Here is a 21,787-nt window from a genome sequence, read left to right on the forward strand (position 1 = left end):
GATTTTGCCTCTTACCTGGACTTTGTGAACAATTTACACTTAATATAATTGTTGATTTGATTTTAAACCTATCATATTGGTATTTATTTTATTTTTTCCCATCAGTTCTTTGTTCCTTTTCTCCTCTTTTTCTGTCTTTATTTGAATAGTTGTGTAATTTTTAGAATTTCATTTTTATCTTCTGTTGACTTATTAGCTATACTCTGCTTTAGTTTTTGGTGATTGCTTTAGACGTTACAATATCCACCTTTAACATCACAGTCTTCCCTCAAATAATATTGTACTAACTTAACACCAGGACACTCCCATTTCACCTTACGTTCCTCGAGTTATTGTGTCATACTTTACTTCTATGTATGTTAAAGTCTCTACAATACACTTTGGCTATTTTTGCTATATAAAGTCATTTATCTTTCAAAGAAATTAAAAGTGAGAAAAATATCTTTTTATGCTTATCCATGATTTACCTCTTCTGGTCTTCGATTCTTTGTGTAGATCCAGGTTTCCATATGGTATCATTTTCCTTTCAACTGAATAATTTGCATTAATATTCTTTATAGGCACATTGACTTACTAAAAATACTCTTGCCTTTTTCTTTCTTGGAAACGTTTATTTTGCCTTCATGTAGGATATTTTTACTGTATTTAGAATTATAGTTTGACAGTTTTTATTTCTTTCAGTACTTTAAAGATATCATTACATTGTATTGTTACTGACAAGAAAACTGTTCTATTTAAACTGTTATATTTCTTATCTCTTTCTTTCTATTTAATGTTTCTTTCTTTTCCTCTGGGTACTTTTTTTTTGAGATGGAGTTTCACTCTTGTTGCCCAGGCTGGAGTGCAATGGCAGGATCTTGGCTCACCGCAACCTCCGCTTCCAGGGTTCAAGCGATTCTCCTGACTCAGCCTCCCGAGTAGCTGGGATTACAGGCATGCGCTGCCACACCAGGCTTATTTTGTATTTTTAGTAGAGACAAAGTTTCTCCGTATTGGTCAGGCTGGTCTCGAACTTCTGACCTCAGGTAATCCGCCTGCCTCGGCCTCCCAAAGTGCTAGGATTACAGGAGTGAGCCATTGCACCTGGCCTCCTCTGGATACTTTTATTTATTTATTTATTTAATTTTTTTTGAGACGGAGTCTCGCTCTGTCTCCAGGCGCAGTGCAGAGGCGCGATCTCGGCTCACTGCAAGCTCCGCCTCCCAGGTTCACGCCATTCTCCTGCCTCAGCCTCCCGAGTAGTTGGGACTACAGGCGCTGGCCACCATGCCTGGCTAATTTTTTTGTATTTTTAGTAAAGACGGGGTTTCACCGTGTTAGCCAGGATGGTCTTGATCTCCTGACCTTGTGATCTGCCCGTCTCAGCCTCCCAAAGTGCTGGGATTACAGGCTTGAGCCACCACGCCCAGCCGTCTCCTCTGGGTAGTTTTAAAGATTTCATCTTTATCACTGGTTTTCAGTAAATTGGCTATATGTTTTGATGTGTGTGTGTGTGTGTGTGTGTGTATGCATGATTACCCTCTTGAGGTTTACTGAACTTCTTATATATGGAGATTTATAGCTTTCACTGAACTTCAAAATCACCCCTCCCTCCCATTCCTTTCCTCCTGAGATTCCAATTACATTTATGTTAGATTGCTTGATGTTATTGCAAAAGCTACTTATTTATTCAGCTTCTGTGTGCTTTAGTTTTGATTTGATTTTAAGTCTTACATTCTTAGTTTTTTTCTTCTGCAGTATTTAATACCATCCAATAAAGTTTTCATTTCATATACTATATTTTTTATCTCTAGAAGTTCCATTAGGTTCTTTTTTTATATCTTTAATTCTGTCCTTATTATGCTTAGGTTGTCTTTAAAATCCTGGGACATACTGAGCATCTTTATAACAGCTGTTAGTGTTCTTGCCTGCTAGTTTTATTATTTCTGTTAATCTACACCACTTTCTATCAACTATTTTTTGTTTTATTTTTGACAAATAATAATTGTATATATTTATGGGGTACAATGTGATGTTTTAATATGTGTTTACATTGTAGAAGGATTAAATCAAGCTAATTAACAAATTCATCACCTCACATATTTTTGTGGTGAAAACATTAAAAACCTACTCTTTCAGCAATTTGGAAAAATACATTGCATTTTTATTTATTATTGTCACCATTCTGTGCAATTGAGCGCCAAAGCTTATTCCTCTTGTCTAACTGAAACTTTGTACCCTTTGATGAACATCTCTCTTTTCGCCATCCACCCTCCTCCTCCAGCCTCTGATAATCATTGTTCTACTCTGCTTCTATGAGCTCAGCTGTTCTGGATTCTGCATATAAGTGGAATCTTATGGTATGTGTTCTTCTGGGCCTGGCTTATTTCACTTACCACAGTGTCCTCCAGGTTCTTAATGTTGTCACAAATGACAGAATTTCCTTCTTTTTTAAGGCTGAATAATATTCCATCATGTATATACACCATATTTTCTTTATCCATTATATGATGATAAATACATAGGTTGGCTCCATATCTTAGCTACTCATAATAATGCTGCAGTGCATATGGGAGTGCAGGTACAAAACTGTTTATCAATATGCAGAGGAATGAAATTGGATACTTATTTCACACCACATAAAAAAATTAACTTGGCTGGGCATGGTGTCTCATGCCTATAATCCCAGCACTTCGGGAGGCTGAGGTGAGTGGATTGCTTGAGCTCAGGAGTTCAAGATCAGCCTGGGCAACAGAGTGAAACCTTGTCTCTACAAAAAATATGAAAAGTAGCTGGGCATGGTGACTTGCATCTGTAATCCCAGCTACTTGGGAGGCTGAGGTGGCAGGATTGCTTGACCCCAGGAGGCAGAGGTTGCAGTGAGCTGAGATTGTTTCACTGCACTCCAGCCTGGGTGACAGAGTGAGACTCCATCACAAAACAAAACAAAACAAAACAACAAAACGATTGGGAAGTAAATTTGGCAAAGAAAATACGATTAGATTTTTTAATAAAAGAAAAAAAAATCAACTCAAAATAGATTAAAGACTTAAATATAAGACTCCCTAGACTGTAAAATGGCTAGAAGAAAACAGAGGGGGAAAGCTACATGACATTGGTGTAGGCAAAGATTTCTTGGATATGACCCCCAAAGCACAGGCAAAAAAAGCAAAAATAAACAAACGGGATTGAATCAAACTGAAAAGCTTCTGCGTAGCAAAGGAAACAAGAGAAAGAGGGGACAACCCACAGATTAGGAGAAAATATTTACAAACCATACATCTGATAAAGGGCTAATATAAAAAAATATAAAGAACTTCATCAACTATTTTTACTCCTGTTTATGGGTCACATTTTCCTGCACATTCATATATTTAATAATCTTTAATTTGATGCTAGTCATTGTGAAGGTTGTATTTTTGAGTGTCTTGATTTTGTTGCCTTTTTTAAAAGCATTTTCTTACTCAATTTTGAAAGTGTTTTTCTGGCCACACAAGTCATTTATTAGATATTTGCCTTGTGAATATATGTTTTTTCCATCTGTGGCTTGTCTTTTCATTTTAACAGTGTTTTTGGAGAACAAAAGTTCTTCATTTGGATGAAGCCCATCATCACATTATTTCTTTAAGGATTGTGCTTTTGGTGTCATATTTAAGAAATCTGAGGCTGGGTGCAGTGGTTCATGCCCGTAATCCCAGCATTTTGGGAGGCAGGAGGATCACTTGAGTCCAGGAGTTCAAGACAAGCCTGGGCAATAGAGCAAGACCCACTCTCCACAAAAAATTTAAAAATTATCTGGGTATCGTGGTTTGTGCCTGTAGTACCTGCCACTTGGGAGGCTGAGGTGAGAGGACTGCTTGAGCCTAGGAGTTCAAAGCTGTAGTCAACTATGATTGTGCCATTACACTCCAACCCAGGTGATGGAGAGAGACCTTGTATCTAAAAAAAACCCCCCAAAACAAAAAAGAAATAAAAATAAATCTGAGGCCAGGTGCAGTAGCTCACTCCTGTAATTCCAGCACTTTTGGAGGCTGAGTCAGGAGGACTGCTTGAGGCAAGGAGTTTGAAATCAGCCTGGGCAACATAGTGAGACTCCATCTCTAAAAAAAAAAAAAAAAAAATTAAAAAATTTAGCTGCGTGTGGCAGTGCGCACCTGTAGTCCTAGTTACTTGGGAGGCTGAGGCAAAGGATCTCTTGAGTCCAGGAGTTCAAGTCCACTTGATCGTGCCACTGCACTCCATCCAGGGTGACAGAATGAGACCCTGTCTCCGACAAATAAACAAATAAATAAATAAAGAACAAATAAAATATCACAATCATATGATGGATACTGGAATCTTTAGCATAAATGAACTACACATATTTATAAGTCATCTCAAAAATAAAGTTGAGAAAAAAAGTAAACTGGAGAATATGAGGTAGTTACATAAATTTAATTGTCCAGAAAACAACATAAACATTGCTTATTTATATCTATACATATATATGTATATGTAGCATTCATATATTGACTAGGATGATATCCACCAGCTTTGTGTCATGATGTGAATCCTCTGGGAACGGGGGAGAAGAGTGGGCACAAAGGATATGACAACATTATCTGTAATATTTTCTTTCCTTTATAGTTAAAAAGACATTAAGGAAATACTACCAAGAAATAATGACTGCCAATTCAGGGCGATGGACTCAAGAGCATGAAAAAAACTCTCAAAAATAAATTAGACCAAATGTCCATGCAGTGAAGCTGAGTGGGTACCCCAGAGAGGAAATCAAGGTGAAGCCCACACTGCCCTGAAATTCAGGAATACCCATTGGTTAAAGTACATAGAATATGTCATTGTACAAGCTGCTGCTGGAATGAAAGTGTCACAACTTCCTCCCTACTTTCCCTCATTAAATATTGCTTTCACTAATTTTTAAATTCTTGTTTTTTCATTTTCTTTCTTTTTTTTGAGATGGAGTCTTACTCTGTTGCCCAGGCTGGAGTGCAGTGGCATGATCTCGGCTCACTGCAACCTCTGGCTCCCAGGTTCAAGCGATCTTCCTGCCTCATCCCTGCTAGTAGCTGGGATTACAGGCACACGCCACCATGCCCGCTAATTTTTGTATTTTTAGTAGAGACGGGGTTTCGCCGTGTTGGCCAGGGCTAGTCTCAAACTCCTGACCTCAGGTGATCCACCCCCCCTCGGCCTCCCAAAGTGCTGGGATTACAGGCGTGAGCCACCGCGCTGGGCCCTTAAATTCTTATTTGTAGAAACACTTCCAAAAGGTCCAGAGCATTCATTACATTTGAATGTTGTTTGTTTGCTATCTAATCTAATATGCATTTATCTTGATTGTCCAGAACCAGGAAAAGGAGTTAAGGAAAGCAAGCGGAAAGTAAAATCAGTGATCACAAGCACCTCAGAGGATGTTGGGAGAAAATCGTATAGGTAAATTCATAACTGCAAAAAGAAGGAAAGACAATGATCTGGATTGGAGAGAACGGATAGGTGTAGGGAGGTGATGAAAAAAAGGGGGGAATTTGAAAGAACACTGAAGGGAGCTTTAAGCAAGAGTAGGGGTGAAACTGAGGATAGAATTGGCTGAAGGGGACAAAGGCAGAAGTAACAGCTCCTGCAGTAAAGGCAGAAGTAACAGCTCCTGCAGCAAAGGCAATGGATCTGAAAATCTATGACTGGTTATGTGTGGTCTACTCTTCTTGGTAAAGGTGCTTGCCAGAATCTGCTTTTCTTTTTTCATGTCCTTGCTTGCCATTTACCAAGGAATTCTGCCAAGAAACCAACCAACCAGCCAGCCAACCAACCCACCCACCCAAACAACAGTAATCCAACTGCCCACTGTCGACGAATGAAGATGCTGCATTTCTGGGCGGTGGCAAGTCCTCAAAGTGAGTCTTGGAGGATCCACAAGAACCCGCAGCTGGTGGCAAGGGATTGTGGGAAGCAGTTCATTCCTGGAACAGTCGTCTGCGGGCCTTGCACGGAGGGCGTTCCGGGAGAGGTGGGCGCGCATGGGGACCTGGACTCCCCACGCGCGGAGAGGGAGGTAGAGGTTGGAGAGGTGAGCTGGGGACAGGCTCCAGAAGGTGGAATTCTGGGTCGAAGATGGGGCGTGGAGAGAGTCTCTCTGAACTGGGGTTGGGGGCCAGAGCACAGGGCCCTGGAATGGGGCCCTCCCGGTAGAGACTGAACACACCACTAGCGAAGGGGTATAGCCCAGCGGCTGAGCCGGTTGGGGAGTCCATCCGGAGCTCCGGGAACTCGGGGTCCGCCTCCTCCTCGTAGGCCTCTTCCTGGGCGGCGATCTCTGGGACAGATGCGCAGAAGACTTCCTGCTCGACGACGACGTCCTCTCTGAGAGCGCCCAGGAAAACGTCCACTTCCAGGCCGGCAGACGAGTCGCCCTGCGCTCCTGAGCATTCGTCAACGGAGCTCAGGAGGACCTCGGGGATGAGGATGAGGATGTGTCCACTGAGAGACACTCGCAGGATCGATGTCGGCGGGAGCTCCAGCACCAGGTCGACGGTGTCCAGGGGCACACGCAGGGCACAGCCTGTGGCCAGGACCACCACGGAGATGACCGCGCCCACGGCCGGGATCCCCACCGGGTCTTCCAGGCTGGGCGTCACGCGGGGTTCGGGACCCGCGGGCTCCTCCAGTCGCAGACGTTTGGCAGGGCCGGGTCCTCCTGGCTGCTGCCCCCACCAGGGCGCAGGGCAGGCGCTGGGGCTGCGGGGCCGGCTGCCCATCACCTCGACGGCGCTGTGGAAGGCGCTCCTGGGCCTAGCAGAGGACGTGGGGAGAGCGGGCGGCGAAGTCCTCTTTGAGGACTTTGGTAGGCGAGGCGGGTTGGGGCAGAAGCGGCAAAGGACCGCGAGGCGCTGGGCGAGTCCTCAGAGATCCAGGGACGCCTCCCGGGGACCGCAGTTTGTGCTGCTCTCAGAGCCTCGCGCGACGGAATCTTCGGCTTTTCTAGCGCGGACCCGGATGCACGTCCGATGACTAATAACGTGGGACGTCAGGTGACCTGGGCGCGCCAGAATGTGTCTCTATATGCCCCGCCTCCCGACAGTGCTCTGCGGCGGGCGTGGCCTAGAGATGATTGGATCAATTAGAGCAAGAGCGAGGTGGGGAGGTGGGGAGGTGGGGGGGGGGGTCTTTGCGTCTGGAGGGCAAGATTCCGTGGGTGTGCTCGTGGGACCCAATGCTTTTACTCTTGGTTTTACTCTTGGTTTTACTCTTGCTTTTACTCTTGGTTAAGAAAAGCCAAAACACAATTTCAAAAACTGCTTGCTTACTTTTATAAGTAGCTTATAGCTAAATGTCTCTTCTAAGATTTTCCAGGAATATACGAAAAATACTCATTGCTCCTTCCCCATCCTTCCTACGTGGTACTAAAAAGTTCTTTCATTTGTGATAGAAATTAGAAATGAAAATTTTGCTTTGATAAATAAACTTTAATTTTTGTGGGTACATAGTAGGTATATATATTCATGGGTTAAATGAGATACTTTGATACAGGCCTGCAATATGTAGTAATCACATCATGGTAAATGGTATATTCATCCTCTCCAGCATTTATCCTTTGTGTTACAAACAATCCAATTATACTCTCTTAGTTATTTTAAAATGTACAATTAAATTATTATTGACTATAGTCACCCGGTTGTGCTATCGAATACTAAGTTTTACTTCATTTTTTCTATTTTTTTGTACCTATTAACCATATCTATTTGCCCCCACCCTCACTACCCTTCCCGGCTTCTGGTAACCATCCTTCTACTCTTTCCGTACATTCAATTGTTTTAATTTTTAGCTGCCATAAATAAGTGAGAACATGAGAAGTTTGTTTTTTTGTGCCTGACTTATTCCACTTAACATAATGACCTCCAGTTCCATCCATGTTGTTGCTAATGACAGGATCTCATTCTTTTTTATGGCTGAATAGTACTCCATTGTGTATATGTATCACATTTTCTTTATCCATTCATCTGTTGATGGATACTTAGGTTGCTTCCAAATCTTGGCTATTGTGAATAAAACTCCAATAAACATGGGAGCACAGATATATCTTCAATATCCTGCTTTTCTTTCTTTTGATTATATACGTGGCAGTGAGATTGCTGGATCATATGGTAGCTCTATTTTTAGATTTTTGCAGAACCTCCCAACTGTTCTCCTCTCCATAATGGTTTTTATGAGTTTACATTCCCACCAACAGTGTATGAGGGTTCCCTTTTCTCCACATCCTTGCCAGCATTTGTTATTTCCTGTCTTTTGGATAAAAGCCATTTTAACTGGGGTAAGATGATATCTCATGGTAGTTTTGATTTGCATTTGTCTGATGATCAGTGATGTTGAGCACCTTTTCACATAGCTGTTTGCTATTTGTATGTCTTCTTTTGAGAAATATTTATTCAGTTATTTTGCCCATTTTTAAATTGGATTGTTAGATTTTTTTTTCGTATAGAGTTGTTTGAGCTTCTTATGTATTCTGGCTATGAATTCCTTGTCAGATGAGTAGTTTGCAGATAATTTCTTTCATTCTGTGGGTTGTCTCTTCAGTTTGTTGATGTTTCCTTTGCTGTGTAGAAGCTTTTTAACTTGATGCGATCCCATTTGTCCACTTTTGCTTTGGTTACCTGTGCTTGTGGATTATTACTCAAGAAATCTTTACCCAGATCAAAGTCCTGGAGAGTTTCCCCAATGTTTTGTTATACTAGTTTTATATTTTAAAGGTTTTTTTTTTTTTTTTAACAGAGTTTTGCCCTTGTTGCCCAGGCTGGAGTGCAATGGCGTGATCTCGGCTCACTGCAACCTCCGCCTCAGGGGTTCAAGCAATTCTCCTGCCTCAGCCTCCCGAGTAGCTGGGATTACAGGCATCTGCCACCATGACTGGCTAAATTTTTTTTTTTTGTATTTTTAGTAGAGATGGGGTTTCACCATGTTGGCCAGGCTGATCTCTAACTCCTGACCTCAGGTGATCAGCCCGCCTTGGCCTCCCAAATCCTCTGCTGGGATTACAAGCATGAGCCACTGCACCCGGCCATATTTTGAGGTCTTAAATTTAAATATTTAATTCATTTTTATTGATTTTTGTATATGGTGAGAGATAGGGGTCTAGTTTCAGTCTCATGCATATGGATTTCCAGTTTTCCAGCTCCATCAATTGAAAATCAGGATGCTGAAGAGATATCTTCTCTCCCATGTTTGTTGGAGTTTTATTCACAATAGCCAAGATTTGGAAGCAACCTAAGTATCCGTCAATAGAGGAACAGACAGAGAAAATGTGGTACATATACACAATGGAGTACTATTCAGCCATAAAAAGGAATTAGATCTTGTCATTAGCAACAATGGGTAGAGAGATAATGTGGCCGGGCGCGGTGGCTCAAGCCTGTAATCCCAGCACTTTGGGAGGCCGAGACGGGCGGATCGTGAGGTCAGGAGATCGAGACCATCCTGGCTGACACGGTGAAACCCCGTCTCTACTAAAAAATACAAAAAACTAGCCGGGCGAGGTGGCGGGCGCCTGTAGTCCCAGATACTCGGGAGGCTGAGGCAGGAGAATGGCCTGAACCCGGGAGGCGGAGCTTGCAGTGAGCCGAGATCTGGCCACTGCACTCCAGCCTGGGCGGCAGAGCGAGACTCCGTCTCAAAAAAAAAAAAAAAAAAAAAGAGAGAGATAATGTGTTGGCCAGGTGTGGTGGCTCACATCTGCAATCCTAGCACTTTGGGTGGTCAAGGTGGGCAGATTCCTTGAACAATTTAAAAAAATTATTATTAAGAAAGAGATATAATGTGTTCGCCATATTTTTCTGCTGTTCTATTTCATCTATTGTTTTTTCTTTTTTTCTTTTTTTTTTTGAAATGCAGTCTCGCTGTTTCACTCAGCCTGCAGTGAGGTGGTGCAGTGGTGTGATCTTGGCTCACTGCAACCTCTGGGTCCTGGGTTCAAGCGATTCTCATGCCTCAGCCTCCTGAGTAGTTGGGATTCTAGGTGTGTGGGATCATAGCCATGCCTGGTTAATTTTTGTATTTTTAGTAGAAATGGGGTTTCACCATGTTGGCCAGGCTGGTGTTGAACTCCTGACCTCAAGTGATTTGCTTGCCTCGGCTTCCAAAAGGCTGGGATTGCAGGTGTGAGCCACCGCTCCTGGCCCCCGTGTATGTTCTTAGCAGCTTTGTTGAAAATGAGTTCACTGTAGATGTATGGATTTGTTTCTGCGTTCTCTATTCTGTTCCATTGGTCTGTGTGTCTGTTTTTATGCCAATACATGCTGTTTTGGTTACTATAGTTTTGTAGTAGGATTTGAAAGCAAGTAATGTGATTCTTCCAGTTTTATTCTTTTTGCTCAGGTCAGCGTTGGCTTTCTAGGTCTTTTGTGGTTTCATAAAAATTTTAGGATTTAAAAAAAAATTTCTGTGAAGAATGCCATTGGCATTTTGATAGGTATTGAATTGAATCTGTAGATTGCTTTGGGTAGTATGGACATTTTTAGCAATATTGAGTCTTCCAATTCATAAACATGGGGTATCTTTCCACTCTTTTGTGTCCTCTTCAATTTCTTTCATCAGTGTTTTATAGTTTTCATTGTAGAGATGCTTCACTTCTTTGGTTCAGTTAATTCCTAAGTATTTAATTTTATTTGTGACTATTGTAAATGGGATTACTTTTCTGATTTTTTCTTCAGATTGTTCACTGTTGGCATTTAGAAATGCTACTGATTTTTGTATGTTGATTTTGTATCCTGCAACTTTACTGAATTTGTTTATCAGTAGTAATAGTTTTTGTGTGGGGTCTTTAGGTTTTTCCAAACATAAGATCATATAATCTGCAAACAAGGATAATTTGACTTCTTCGTTTCCAGTGTGGATGCCCGTTATTTCTTTCTGTTGTCTGATTGCTCTAGCTAGGATTTCCAGTATTATGTTGAATAACAGTGGTGAATATGGGCATCCTCGTCTTGTTTCAGCTCTTAGAGAAAAGGCTTTCAGGTTTTCCCCATTCAATATGATACTAGCTGTGGGTCTGTCATATATGGCTTTTATTGTGTTGAGGTGTGTTCCTTCTATACCCAGTTTTTGAGAAGTTTTTAATCATAAAGGAATGTTGACTTTTATTATATGTTTTTATAGTATGAATTGAAGTGATATGGTTTTTATCTTTCATTCTGTTAGTATAATGTATCACATTGATTGATTTGCATGTGTTGAACCATCGTTGCATCCCTGGGATAAATCCTAGTCGATCATGATGAATGATCTTTTAAATATATTGTTGAATTTGGTTTGCTAGTATTTTGTTGAGGATTTTTTGCATCAATATTCATCAGAGATATTGGCCTGTAGTTTTCTTTTTTTGAAGTATCTTTGGCTTTGATATCAGGTTAATACTGGCTTCATAGAACGCATTTGGCAGTATTCTCTCCTTCTGTATTTTTTGGAATAGTTTGAGTAGGACTGGTATTAGTTATTCTTTAAATGTTTGGTAAAATTCAGCTGTGAAGCCATCGGCTCTCAGACCCTTTTTTTTTTTTTTTTTTTTAACTGCGAGACTGTTTATTATGGCTTCCATGTCATTACTTGTTATTGGTCTGTTCAGGTTTTGAATTTCTTCATGGTTTAATCTTAGTAGGTTGTATGTATCTAGGAATTTAAAAATTCCTCTGGATTTTCCAATTTATTGGTCTATAGTTGCTCATGATAGCCTCACTAATGGTCCTTTGAATTTCTGCACTATCAGTTGTAATGTCTCCTTTTTCATCTTTGATTTCATTTATTTGGTTCTTCTCTTTTTTTTTTTTCTTTTTTTTTTGAGGCAGAGTCTTGCTCTGTCTCCCAGGCTGGAGTACAGTGGCACGATCTCGGCTCACTGTAACCTCCACCTCCTGGGTTCAAGTGATTCTCCTGCTTCAGCCTACTGGGTAGCTGGTACTACAGGCGTGTGCCACCATGCCAGGCTAATTTTTTGTATTTTTAGTAGAGATGGGGTTTCACCGTGCTAGCCAGGATGGTCTCGATCTCCTGACCTCATGATCCATCCATCTCGGCCTCCCAAAGTGCTGGGATTACAGGCGTGAGCCACCGCGCCAGCTGGTTCTTCTCTTTTTCTTAGTTAGTCTGGCTAAAAGTTTATTAATTTCGTTTATCTTTTTTAAAAGCCAGCTTTTCATTTTGTTCATCTTTTGTATTTTTTTTTTCTTCATTTCAGTGTCATTTAGTTGTGTTCTAATCTTTATTTCCTTTCTTCTAGTAATTTTCAGTTTGGTTTGATCTTGCTTTTGTAGTTTTTTAAGATGCACTCGCTGGGCGCAGTGGCTCACACCTGTAATCCCAGCACTTTGGGAGGCTGGGGTGGGTGGATCACCTGAGGTCAGGAGTTTGAGACCAACCTGGCCAACATGGTGAAACCCTGTCTCTACTAAAAACACAAAAATTAGCTGGGCCTGGTGGCATGTGCCTGTAATCCTGCTACTTGGGAGGAGGCTGAGACAGGAGAATTGCTTGAACCTGGGAGGCAGAGGTTGCAGTGAGCTGAGACTGTGCCATTGCACTCCAGCCTGGGCAACAAGAGCAAAACTACGTCTCAAAAAAAAAAAAAAAAAAAAAAAGAGATGTACTGTTAGGTTAATTATTCAAAGTTGTTCTTTTTTGATGTATGCACATATAGCTATGAATTTCCCTCTTAGCACTGCTTTTGCTGTATCCCATAGGTTTTTGTATGTTGTGTTTCTGTTATCATTTGTTTGAAGAAAATTTTCAATCTTCTTAATTTTTTCATTGACCCACTAGTCATTCAGGAGCACGTTGTTTAATTTCCACGTTTGTATAGTTTCCAAAATTATTCTCGTTATTGATTTCTAGTTTTATTCCATGTGGTCAGAGAAGATGCTTGGTATTATTTCAACTTTTATGGAATGTGTTTAGACTTGTTTTGTGACCTAACATATGGTTTATCCTTGAGAATGATCCACATGCTGAGGAGAGGAATATGTATTCTGTAGCCCTTGGATGAAACGCTCTCTAAATATCTATTAGATCCATGTATTCTATAGTGGAGATTAAGTCCGATGTTTCTTTGATGATTTTCTGTCTGGAAGATCTATCCTATGTTGAAAGTTGGGGATTGAAAACTCCAGCTATTATTGTATTGAGGTTTATCTGTGTCTTTAGCTCTAATAATATTTGCTTTATGTATCTGGGTACCCCACTGTTGAGTGCATATATATTTAAAATTGTCATATCCTTTTGCTGAATTGACCCTTTTATCGTTATATAGTGACTTTCTTTGTTTCTTCTTACAATTTTTGTCTTGATATATATTTTGTCTGATATAAATATAGCTAGTCCTGCTCTTTCTTTGCTTTCCATTGGCATGGAATATCTTTTTCCATTCCTTCATTTTTAGTCTATGTGTATCTTTATAGGTGAAGTGTGTTTCTTGTAGGCAACAGATTATTGAGACTTATTTTATTTTATTTTGTATCCATTTAGCGACTCTGTATCTTTTCATTGGAATGTTTAGTCCATTTACCTTCAGGTTATTATTAATTAGTAATGACTTACTCCTGCCATTTTGTTATTTGGTTTCTGGTTGTTTTGTGGTCTTCTCTTCCTTCTTTTCTTCCTTTCTGTTTTCCTTTTAGTGAAGGTGATTTTCTCTGGTGGTATAATTTAATTTCTTGTTTTTATTTTTTGTTTATTTGTTATATGTTTTTTGATTTGAGGTTACCCTGAGACTTGCAAATACCATCTGATAATCTATTATTTTAAATGGATGACAACTTAACACTCATTGCACAGACAACAAGCAAACTAACAAGCAAAAAAAAAAAAAAAACTCATAAAAACTTTACATTAACATTGTCCCTCCACTTTCTGACTTTTTATTTTATCTCTTTGTTGATGTCTTGAAAAGTTGTTGTAGTTTTTATTTTTGATAGATTCATAATTTATTCTTTCTACTTAAGAATAGTTTACACACCACAATTATGGTGTTATAATATTCTGTGTACTTCTTATTGCCAGTGAGTTTTGTATAAGAAATTACCGTGGGCCAGGCGCAGCAACTCACGCCTGTAATCCTAGCACTTTGGGAGGCTGAGGCGGGCGGATCACGAGGTCAGGTCAGGAGATCGAGACCATCCTGGCTAACATGGTGAAACCCCATCTCTACTAAAAATACAAAAATTTAGCCGGGCGTGGTGGTGGGCGCCTGTAGTCCCAGCTACTCGGGAGGCTGAGGCAGGAGAACCTGGGAGGTGAACCTGGGAGGTGAAGCTTGCAGTGAGCGGAGATGGCGCCACTGCACTCCAGCCTGGGTGATTGAGCAAGACTCCATATCAAAACAAAACAACAACAAAAAGAAATTACCAGATAATTTCTTATTGTTCATTGATGTCCTTTTTTTTTCTTTTCTTTTTTTTCCCCAGATTGAACAACTCCCTTTAGCATTTCTTATAGGACAGGCCTGATGTTGATGAAATTTCACAACTTTGGTTTTTCTTTTCTTTTTTTTTGAGATGGAGTCTCGCTCTGTTGCCCAGGCTGGAGTGCAGTGGCACGGTCTCAGCTCATGGCAACCTCTGCCTCCCGGGTTCAAGCGATTCTCCTGCCTCAGCCTCCCAAGTAGCTGGGATTACAGGTGCCCACCACCACGCCCAGCTAATTTTTGTATTTTTAGTAGAGACATGTTGGCCAGGCTGGTCTCAAACTCCTGACCTCAAGTAATCCACCCGCCTTGGCCTCCCAAAGCGCTGAGATTACAGTTGTGAGCCACCGCACCCAGCCAGCTTTGGTTTTTCTAGGAGTCTTTATTTCTCCTTCACGGTTGAAAGATATTTTCACCAGATATACTGTTCTAGGGTAAGTTTTTTTTTTCATTCAGCACTTTAAGTTTGTCGGGCCACTCTCTCTCAGCCTTTAACATTTTCACTGAAAAATCTGCTGTTGGAGCTACATTATATGTTATTTGTTTCTTTTCTTTTCCTGCTTTTAGGATACACACACACACATACACACACAGATATATATTTTTAGACAAGGTCTTGCTTTGTCACTTAGGCTGCAGTGTAACGGCACAATCATGGCTTATGGCTCCCTGCAGCCTTGAACTGCTGGGCTCAAGTGATCCTCCTGCCTTGGTCTCCCAAAATGCTGAGATTACACATATGAGTCACTGCACCTGGCCAGGATTCTTTCTTTACCCTTGATCTTTGGTAGTTTGATTATTAAATGCCTTGTGGTATTTGACAGACATCCTTGCAGTTTAAGATGACACTTTTAAAATAAATTATCTCCTAATGATGACTTGAGCCCTGCCACTCAATGGGAGAATCAGCAGAACCTGTAGGATCTTATTTGGAATTGACATTCTCTATTGTAATTTTGTTCCTGTCTATTTTTAAATTTTCTTTTTGTTTCACTGGATCTTTAGGAAAGATGATGCCCAGTTTTAAACATTAAAAGTGTACAAGTTGCTTTGTTACAATAAAACTAAATGTGTACACACACACACACAATTTTAAGTTCTTAATGGAAAAATAACAATTGTAATAATGATGGGGTAAAATGTGGTGCTTTAATATGTGTATAGATTGTGGAATGATTAAATCAAGCTAATCAACATACCCATCATTCACATACCCCCCTTTTTTTCTGGTGAGAACATTTAAAGTCTCTTTCAGGAATTTTGAAATATGTAACACATAATTGTTTACTCTAGTCATCATGCTGTAAGATAGATCTCTGAAACTTTTTCCTCCTGTCTGACTGAAACTTTGTACCCTCTGACCAACATGGCCCCAATCCCCCCACACTCCTCCCACCTCTGGTAAAGCCCATTATACTCTTTACCTCTGAGAGTCTGACTTTTTAGAATTTCACATATAGGTGAAATAATTTTTTTTTTTGCTTATTTTTAAAATATGGCATTATTAATTGAAAAATTCCAAGTCAAAACATTTGTTTCCCACCAATACAGTGCTACTATTATTCTACTGTCTTCTGGATTCATTTTTTGCTGCTGAGAAGCCAGTTATCTAACTGCTTTGTCATTGTAGTGGCCTTCTCTTTTTGCATATTAAAAAATCTCTTTGACTTTGGCATTTTGTAGACTTATTCTAATAATCTTAAATGTGTTTTTATTTTTATTTATCATTTGTGAAAATTGTTATGCTTCCTTAATGAGGGTACTATGCTATGCCCAGAACTATGTATGTTCTTAGAAATATCCTTGTTTTTTCCTCTCTAGGGCACTGAAAGCCTTGGCACCTGTATCTGCCATAGGATGATAAAGATTAATGTACTCATGCCTTTTACACTAGTTCGTGGTGGGAATCTGTTCATTCCCCATACCCCAGATTGAAATAATAAAATTCTCAATACATGGCATTTCTTACTACCTCCTACCTTTCTCCATCTGTGTTCTTTGATTTAGCTTAGAATCCCTTTATGATATCTCCAAGAAGATTCTTAACCCTGAGTATAGGGTATATTCTTTTCAGAGAATGTGAGGAGAGAGTTTGTTTAATTTTTTGCCAGGCTCATCATCTATTAGGGAACATCTTAAACTAAACTCTCAGCTTTTCCCCCTAAAGCAGATTGTGTTTTATTCTACTTGGAGCCAAGACTGATAAATGCATCTTAGTTCCATCTCCTTTTGTATTGAGTTTTTTTTTCTCTTTTGTTTATTATCTTACCCACTAAAGGTATCATGTTTTGGAAGACTGGGACTTTTTTCAGGGCAGTGTGACCGCTACATTTTCTTTTCCCCATAAATGGACCATTAAAACCAAAACTCTAGGTAACCATGGATTGTTACGTACTCTCAAGGAAACTTTTGCTTTAGCACTCACTGGATTCTACCTCTCTGGATTCACGATTTGTCATCATTTTTGGCTTTGGAGAATTTCTCTTACATTTTGTAAGCTGTGCTTTGACTTTAAAAATATTAAAATAATTTTCTCCATCACTTTCAAGAGTGTTGTTTAGAGGATTTTGGGGACTGTTTAGTTTGTGTATTGCTGAAGATGGATGTCCTTTGTTACTTCTAGAGCAGGGTATCAGTCTCTTGCAATAGAAGACACAGTTTTGGAAACAGGGCCACCATCCCTCTTCAGAATGACTAGATAATGAGACTGGGTCTTGTGACTGATTAACTGCTTTGTTATAGGGAGAGGACAGAGAGATAATTGAGTTGTAGTGGCAATTGTGGGCAAGATGGTAGTACAGGGGAGTTCTATCTACTGAAGGCAGAGAGCATTGCTAGGAAATATTAAACCATGTTACCTACAGACATCTACTTTCAAAAGAAAGATACAAGGCTCCAGAGATCAGAAATGGAGTAGGAAACACTATGTCTGATTGAGCAGCTGATATTTTGATGACTCATGGTACTGGGACTAAACTATATAATGGCAACTGGGATTTCTGCTCCTTTGAGGGGGCTAAAATTTGGCTCACTGCCAATATTCAAAGGTTGTAGAGGCACTAACCACTGTTTCATGGTTGTGCCTGCAGTTGATCAAGGAAAGACAAATTGAAACCTGGAATGAGCCTCTGCGTAATTGATTAGACCTGTGACTTTCCAGAAAGACAAGTTACAAGAGTTCCAAAGCCCTAATTCTGAATCGTGGTCCTGGGAAGACTAGGAGTGGAAACTATAAAAATTATAAATTTGGGATTCAGAAGATGAATTCCCACCCAGAATGTGCCCACTAATGAAAATTACTAAGCACGAGGCAATCCAATGTGATTAAAAACAAATAATGAGAGATTTTACCTGTGGGGAAATTGAATCAATTTAGTTATTAAAGTTAAAAAATTTTCAAAACATAAATGATGGAATGCCTTCTATGAACAAACTAGAAGTTTATGATACCAAGTGGGAAAGTTTTGAAGCAACAATCTTGAAAAAAAATCCTGAAAAAAAAATTCTTTGAAATGAAAACTTTCTTATAGAAGTATAAACAGAATAACAAAAACCAAACCAAAACAAACAGAATATTGGAAGCAGTCAACCAGAGTAGTTAATTGGATTAAAGAATAAAGGAAGTTGGGGCCGGGTGTGGTGGCTTACACCTGTAATGTCAGCACTTTTGGAGGCTGAGGCAGGCTGATCACTTGAGGTCAGGAGTTCAAGACCAGCCTGGCCAACATGGTGAAACCCTGTCTCTACCGAAAATGCAAAAAATAGCCGGGCGTGGTGGCTTACACCTGTAATCTCAGCACTTTTGGAGGCCGAGGCAGGCGAATCACTTGAGATCACGAGTTCAAGACCAGCCTGGCCAACATGGTGAAACCCTGTCTCTACCAAAAATGCAAAAAATAGCCGGGCGTGGTGGTGAGCACCTGTAATCCCAGCTACTTGGAAGGCTGAGGCAGGAGAAACATTTGAACCTGGGAGGCAGAGGTTGCAGTGAGCCAAGGTCAGGCCACTGTACTCCAGCCTGGGCAACAAAGTGAGACTTCATCTCAAAAAAAAAAAAAAAAAAAATACAGGAAGTTGGATTTGATAAGGTGTACACACACACACACATATATATTAAGATATTTAGATGTTATGAGCCAGGGGAGATTGATTGAGCTGTGCCATTATATATATCTGATTGGATTTCTTTCTTTTTTTCTTTTTTTGGGACAGGGTCCTGCTCGGTTGCCCAGCTGGAGTACAGTGGCACAATCTCAGCTCACTGCAACCTTTGCCTCCTGAGTTCAAGAGATTCTCCTGCCTCAGCCTCCTGAGTAGCTGGGATTACAGGTGCATGCCACCACACCTGGCTAATTTTTGTATTTTTGGTAGAGACAGGGTTTTGCCATGTTAGCCAGGCTGGTCTTGAACTCCTCACCTCAGGTGATCCAGCCACCTCAGCCTCCCATCTGATTGGATTTCATGGGGAAATAGGCGATATTCCAAGAGATGAAACTTAAGATTTTGTGGTATTTCAGGCAAGAAATAATTTCCAATATTGATAGTTAACTAAATTCTATCAATCTAAATGAAAATATAGTCTACCTCTAGACACATTATAGTAAACTGTAGAACATCAAAAGCAAATCAACATTTAAAAAATATACTAAAATTGGCCAGATGTGGTGGATCACACCTGTAATCCCAGCACTTTGGGAGGTTAAGGTGGGTGGATCACTTGAGCCCAGGAGTTCCAGACTAGCCTGGGCAACCTGGTGAAACCCTGTCCCTACAAAAAATACACTTGAGCCTGGGATGTTGAGGCTGCAGTGAGCCGTGATTGCACCACTGCACCGCCGCTTGGGCGACAGAGTGAATCCTGTCTTAAAAAAAGAAAACACACACACACACACACACACGAACAGCCAAATTACAACTTGTTGTAATATAAAAGGAATAACAACTTCATTGACAGAAGACATCCTGCAACAACAAAAAATGTCAAAACAACGGGCTAATATCTTTAAAGTACTGTAGTTAAATATCATTTTAAAATTAAGAATGAAGGTGTAATTAAAACATTTACAGACATATAGTTCTCAGAAAGTTTATCACACAAAAACATGGTCAGACTTACAGAAGCAAGATAGCTTATCACACGTAAGACACAGTGGAAAGAAATATTAAAGGATATTCTTCAACAAAAAGAAAACTGAAGCTAGAATGAGGGAGTGGAATGTAAGAATAAAAAGGCAGGAAATAATTGGTAAGGCATAGTGGTAGATCTGAATAGTTACTGATGTTTTTAAATAAAATCAGCTCATTGACATCAGCTTCACCAGTAATATTTTATCTCCTATATACAAATATGAGACAAATACAGTAATAAATTAACATTTTAAAAGTTAGAAGTTTGGTTTACATGAGAAAAAACTCAGGGTAGATTTTAAAAGGTATAAAATAATGTGGAATAGCAGGAATGCAAACACTTGCCATTGGGTGAAATCACCAGATTAACAAATTAAAACAAAAAATATATAACACAATGCATGCTGAAAACATCTGATAAAATTCAACACAACTTTTAAGACTGGAAGAGAACTTCAGCAGGATAAGGGGTTCCTAGGAAGAAGCAACATACAGTATTGTATAGTAAGCATACTGTTTGGCAGTTTCCTGGGAGAACAGTTGGAAAAACCCTTAGAAAAACCATGGCTAAGTCTTCCAAAATTCATGGAAAAAAAATAACAAGGTAACTAAAAACGTTTAAGAGATCTAGTGGTTTCTTGGTTTGGGGAGAAACGGGAGTGGCAGTACGATGCTGGAGAAAGACTGGAATTTGAGAGAAAGAACTGATGCAAAACGAGGGAGAATGAAAGGATCTGAATATGACCTTGTAAAGAAGCCCAGAAATCTGGACACATTTTCTGGTATCCCTGGGCAGATTTTCTATTTAAAGATGAGGTCTAGAATATGCCTTTTCTTGCTAACGTCTTCGTCTCCTACTATCGGTAGTGTACAGCGAAAAAGCAATTGTTCGAACACGGGGTGCCCAATTTCCAGGTTGTTGGATAATGTGAAAGATTCCCGCAATCCCAGAGGGCCGCCAGTAGAGCGGCCAGGATTGTTGTGTGTACGTGGGGGTGGGGGTTTATGCCTGGAACAGGCGTCTCCGGGCCTTGCACTGAGGGCGTTCTGGTAGCGGCGGGCGAGCGTGGGGACCTGGACTCCCCACGCGCGGAGAGGGAGGTAGAGGTTGGAGAGGTGAGCTGGGGACAGGCTCCAGAAGGTGGAATTCCGGGTCGAAGACGGGGCGTACGCTCTCCAAACTGGGGTTGGGGGCCAGAGCACAGGGTTCTGGCATGGGGCCCTCCTGGTAGGGGCTGAACATACTTCTAGCGGAGGGGTAGAGCCCAGCGGCTGAGCCGGTTGGGGAGTCCATCCGGAGCTCCAGGAACTCGGGGTCCGCCTCCTCCTCGTAGGCCTCTTCCTGGGCGGCGATCTCTGGGACAGATGCACAGAATTCCAGCTCGACGACGACGTCCTCCCTGAGAGCGCCCAGGAAAACGTTCGCTTCCAGGCCGGCAGACGAGTCGCCCTGTGCTCCTGAGCGTTCGTCGACGGAGCTCAGGAGGACCTCGGGGATCAGGATGAGGGTGTGTCCACCGAGAGACACTCGCAGGATCGACGTTGGTGCGGGCTCTAGCACCAGGTCAACGTCGTCCAGGGGCACACGCAGGGCACAGCCCGCGGCCAGGACCACTACGGAAGTGAGCGCGCCCACGGCCGGGGTCCCCGGGTCTTCCAGGCTGGGCGCCACGCGGGGTTCGGGGCCCGCGGACTCCTCCAATCGGAGGCGCTTGGCAGGGCAGGGTCCTCCTGGCCGCTGTCCCCACCAGGGCGCAGGGCGAGCTCTGGGGCTGCGGGGCCGGCTGCCCATCACCTCGACGGCGCTGTGGACGGCGCTCCTGGGCCTAGCCGAGGACGTGGGGAGCGCGGGCGGTGAAGTCCTCTTTGAGGTAACAGATGTCAGGGGTAGGCGAGGCGGGTTGAGTAGAGTCCTCGGAGCTCCAGGGGCGCCTCCCGGGGGACCGCAGTCCGGGCTGCTGGTGGTGCCTCGCCGGCCGCCGGGCTCAGCCTAGCGCGTTGGAATCTTGGGTCTTCCTGACGCAGACCCGGATGCTCACTGCAAAGCCAATTATGTTGTAAATGACGGCAGCGGAACCGAAGTCGCAAAATGTCACGCAATGCTCCGCCCCCTGGAGGACTCGCGCTAGAGGCGGAGGTATCCTGGCTGTCCAGTATCCGTGGCTGTGGTTGGTCGGTCACGCTGGGGAAGTACTCATACAGGCCCCTAGGGGATAGAATGATCAGTATAACTTATTCAGAAAA

General features: G+C 41.6%; 2 protein-coding genes across 2 annotated transcripts; both read right to left on the minus strand.

The window, feature by feature from the left end:
* Positions 1-4,844: 4,844 nt before the first annotated feature.
* On the minus strand, positions 4,845-6,955 carry PRR23A (proline rich 23A). Its single transcript, XM_001113833.4, has one exon. It carries the CDS (start codon positions 6,729-6,731, stop codon positions 5,931-5,933), a length of 801 nt encoding a protein of 266 aa, XP_001113833.3. The 5' UTR covers positions 6,732-6,955; the 3' UTR covers positions 4,845-5,930.
* A 12,770-nt stretch (positions 6,956-19,725) lies between these two features.
* Positions 19,726-21,570, minus strand: LOC106997096 (proline-rich protein 23B). The gene has a single exon (XM_015132017.3). It carries the CDS (start codon positions 21,333-21,335, stop codon positions 20,547-20,549), a length of 789 nt encoding a protein of 262 aa, XP_014987503.3. The 5' UTR covers positions 21,336-21,570; the 3' UTR covers positions 19,726-20,546.
* Positions 21,571-21,787: the final 217 nt, after the last annotated feature.

This window comes from Macaca mulatta, chromosome 2 (assembly GCF_049350105.2).
Source record: "Macaca mulatta isolate MMU2019108-1 chromosome 2, T2T-MMU8v2.0, whole genome shotgun sequence".
Classification (NCBI taxonomy): Eukaryota; Metazoa; Chordata; class Mammalia; order Primates; family Cercopithecidae; genus Macaca; species Macaca mulatta.

Bases quoted from the DNA above. Each gene is read 5' to 3' on its own strand.
- PRR23A (XM_001113833.4), bottom strand. From the start codon at position 6,731: ATGGGCAGCCGGCCCCGCAGCCCCAGCGCCTGCCCTGCGCCCTGGTGG.
- LOC106997096 (XM_015132017.3), bottom strand. From the start codon at position 21,335: ATGGGCAGCCGGCCCCGCAGCCCCAGAGCTCGCCCTGCGCCCTGGTGG.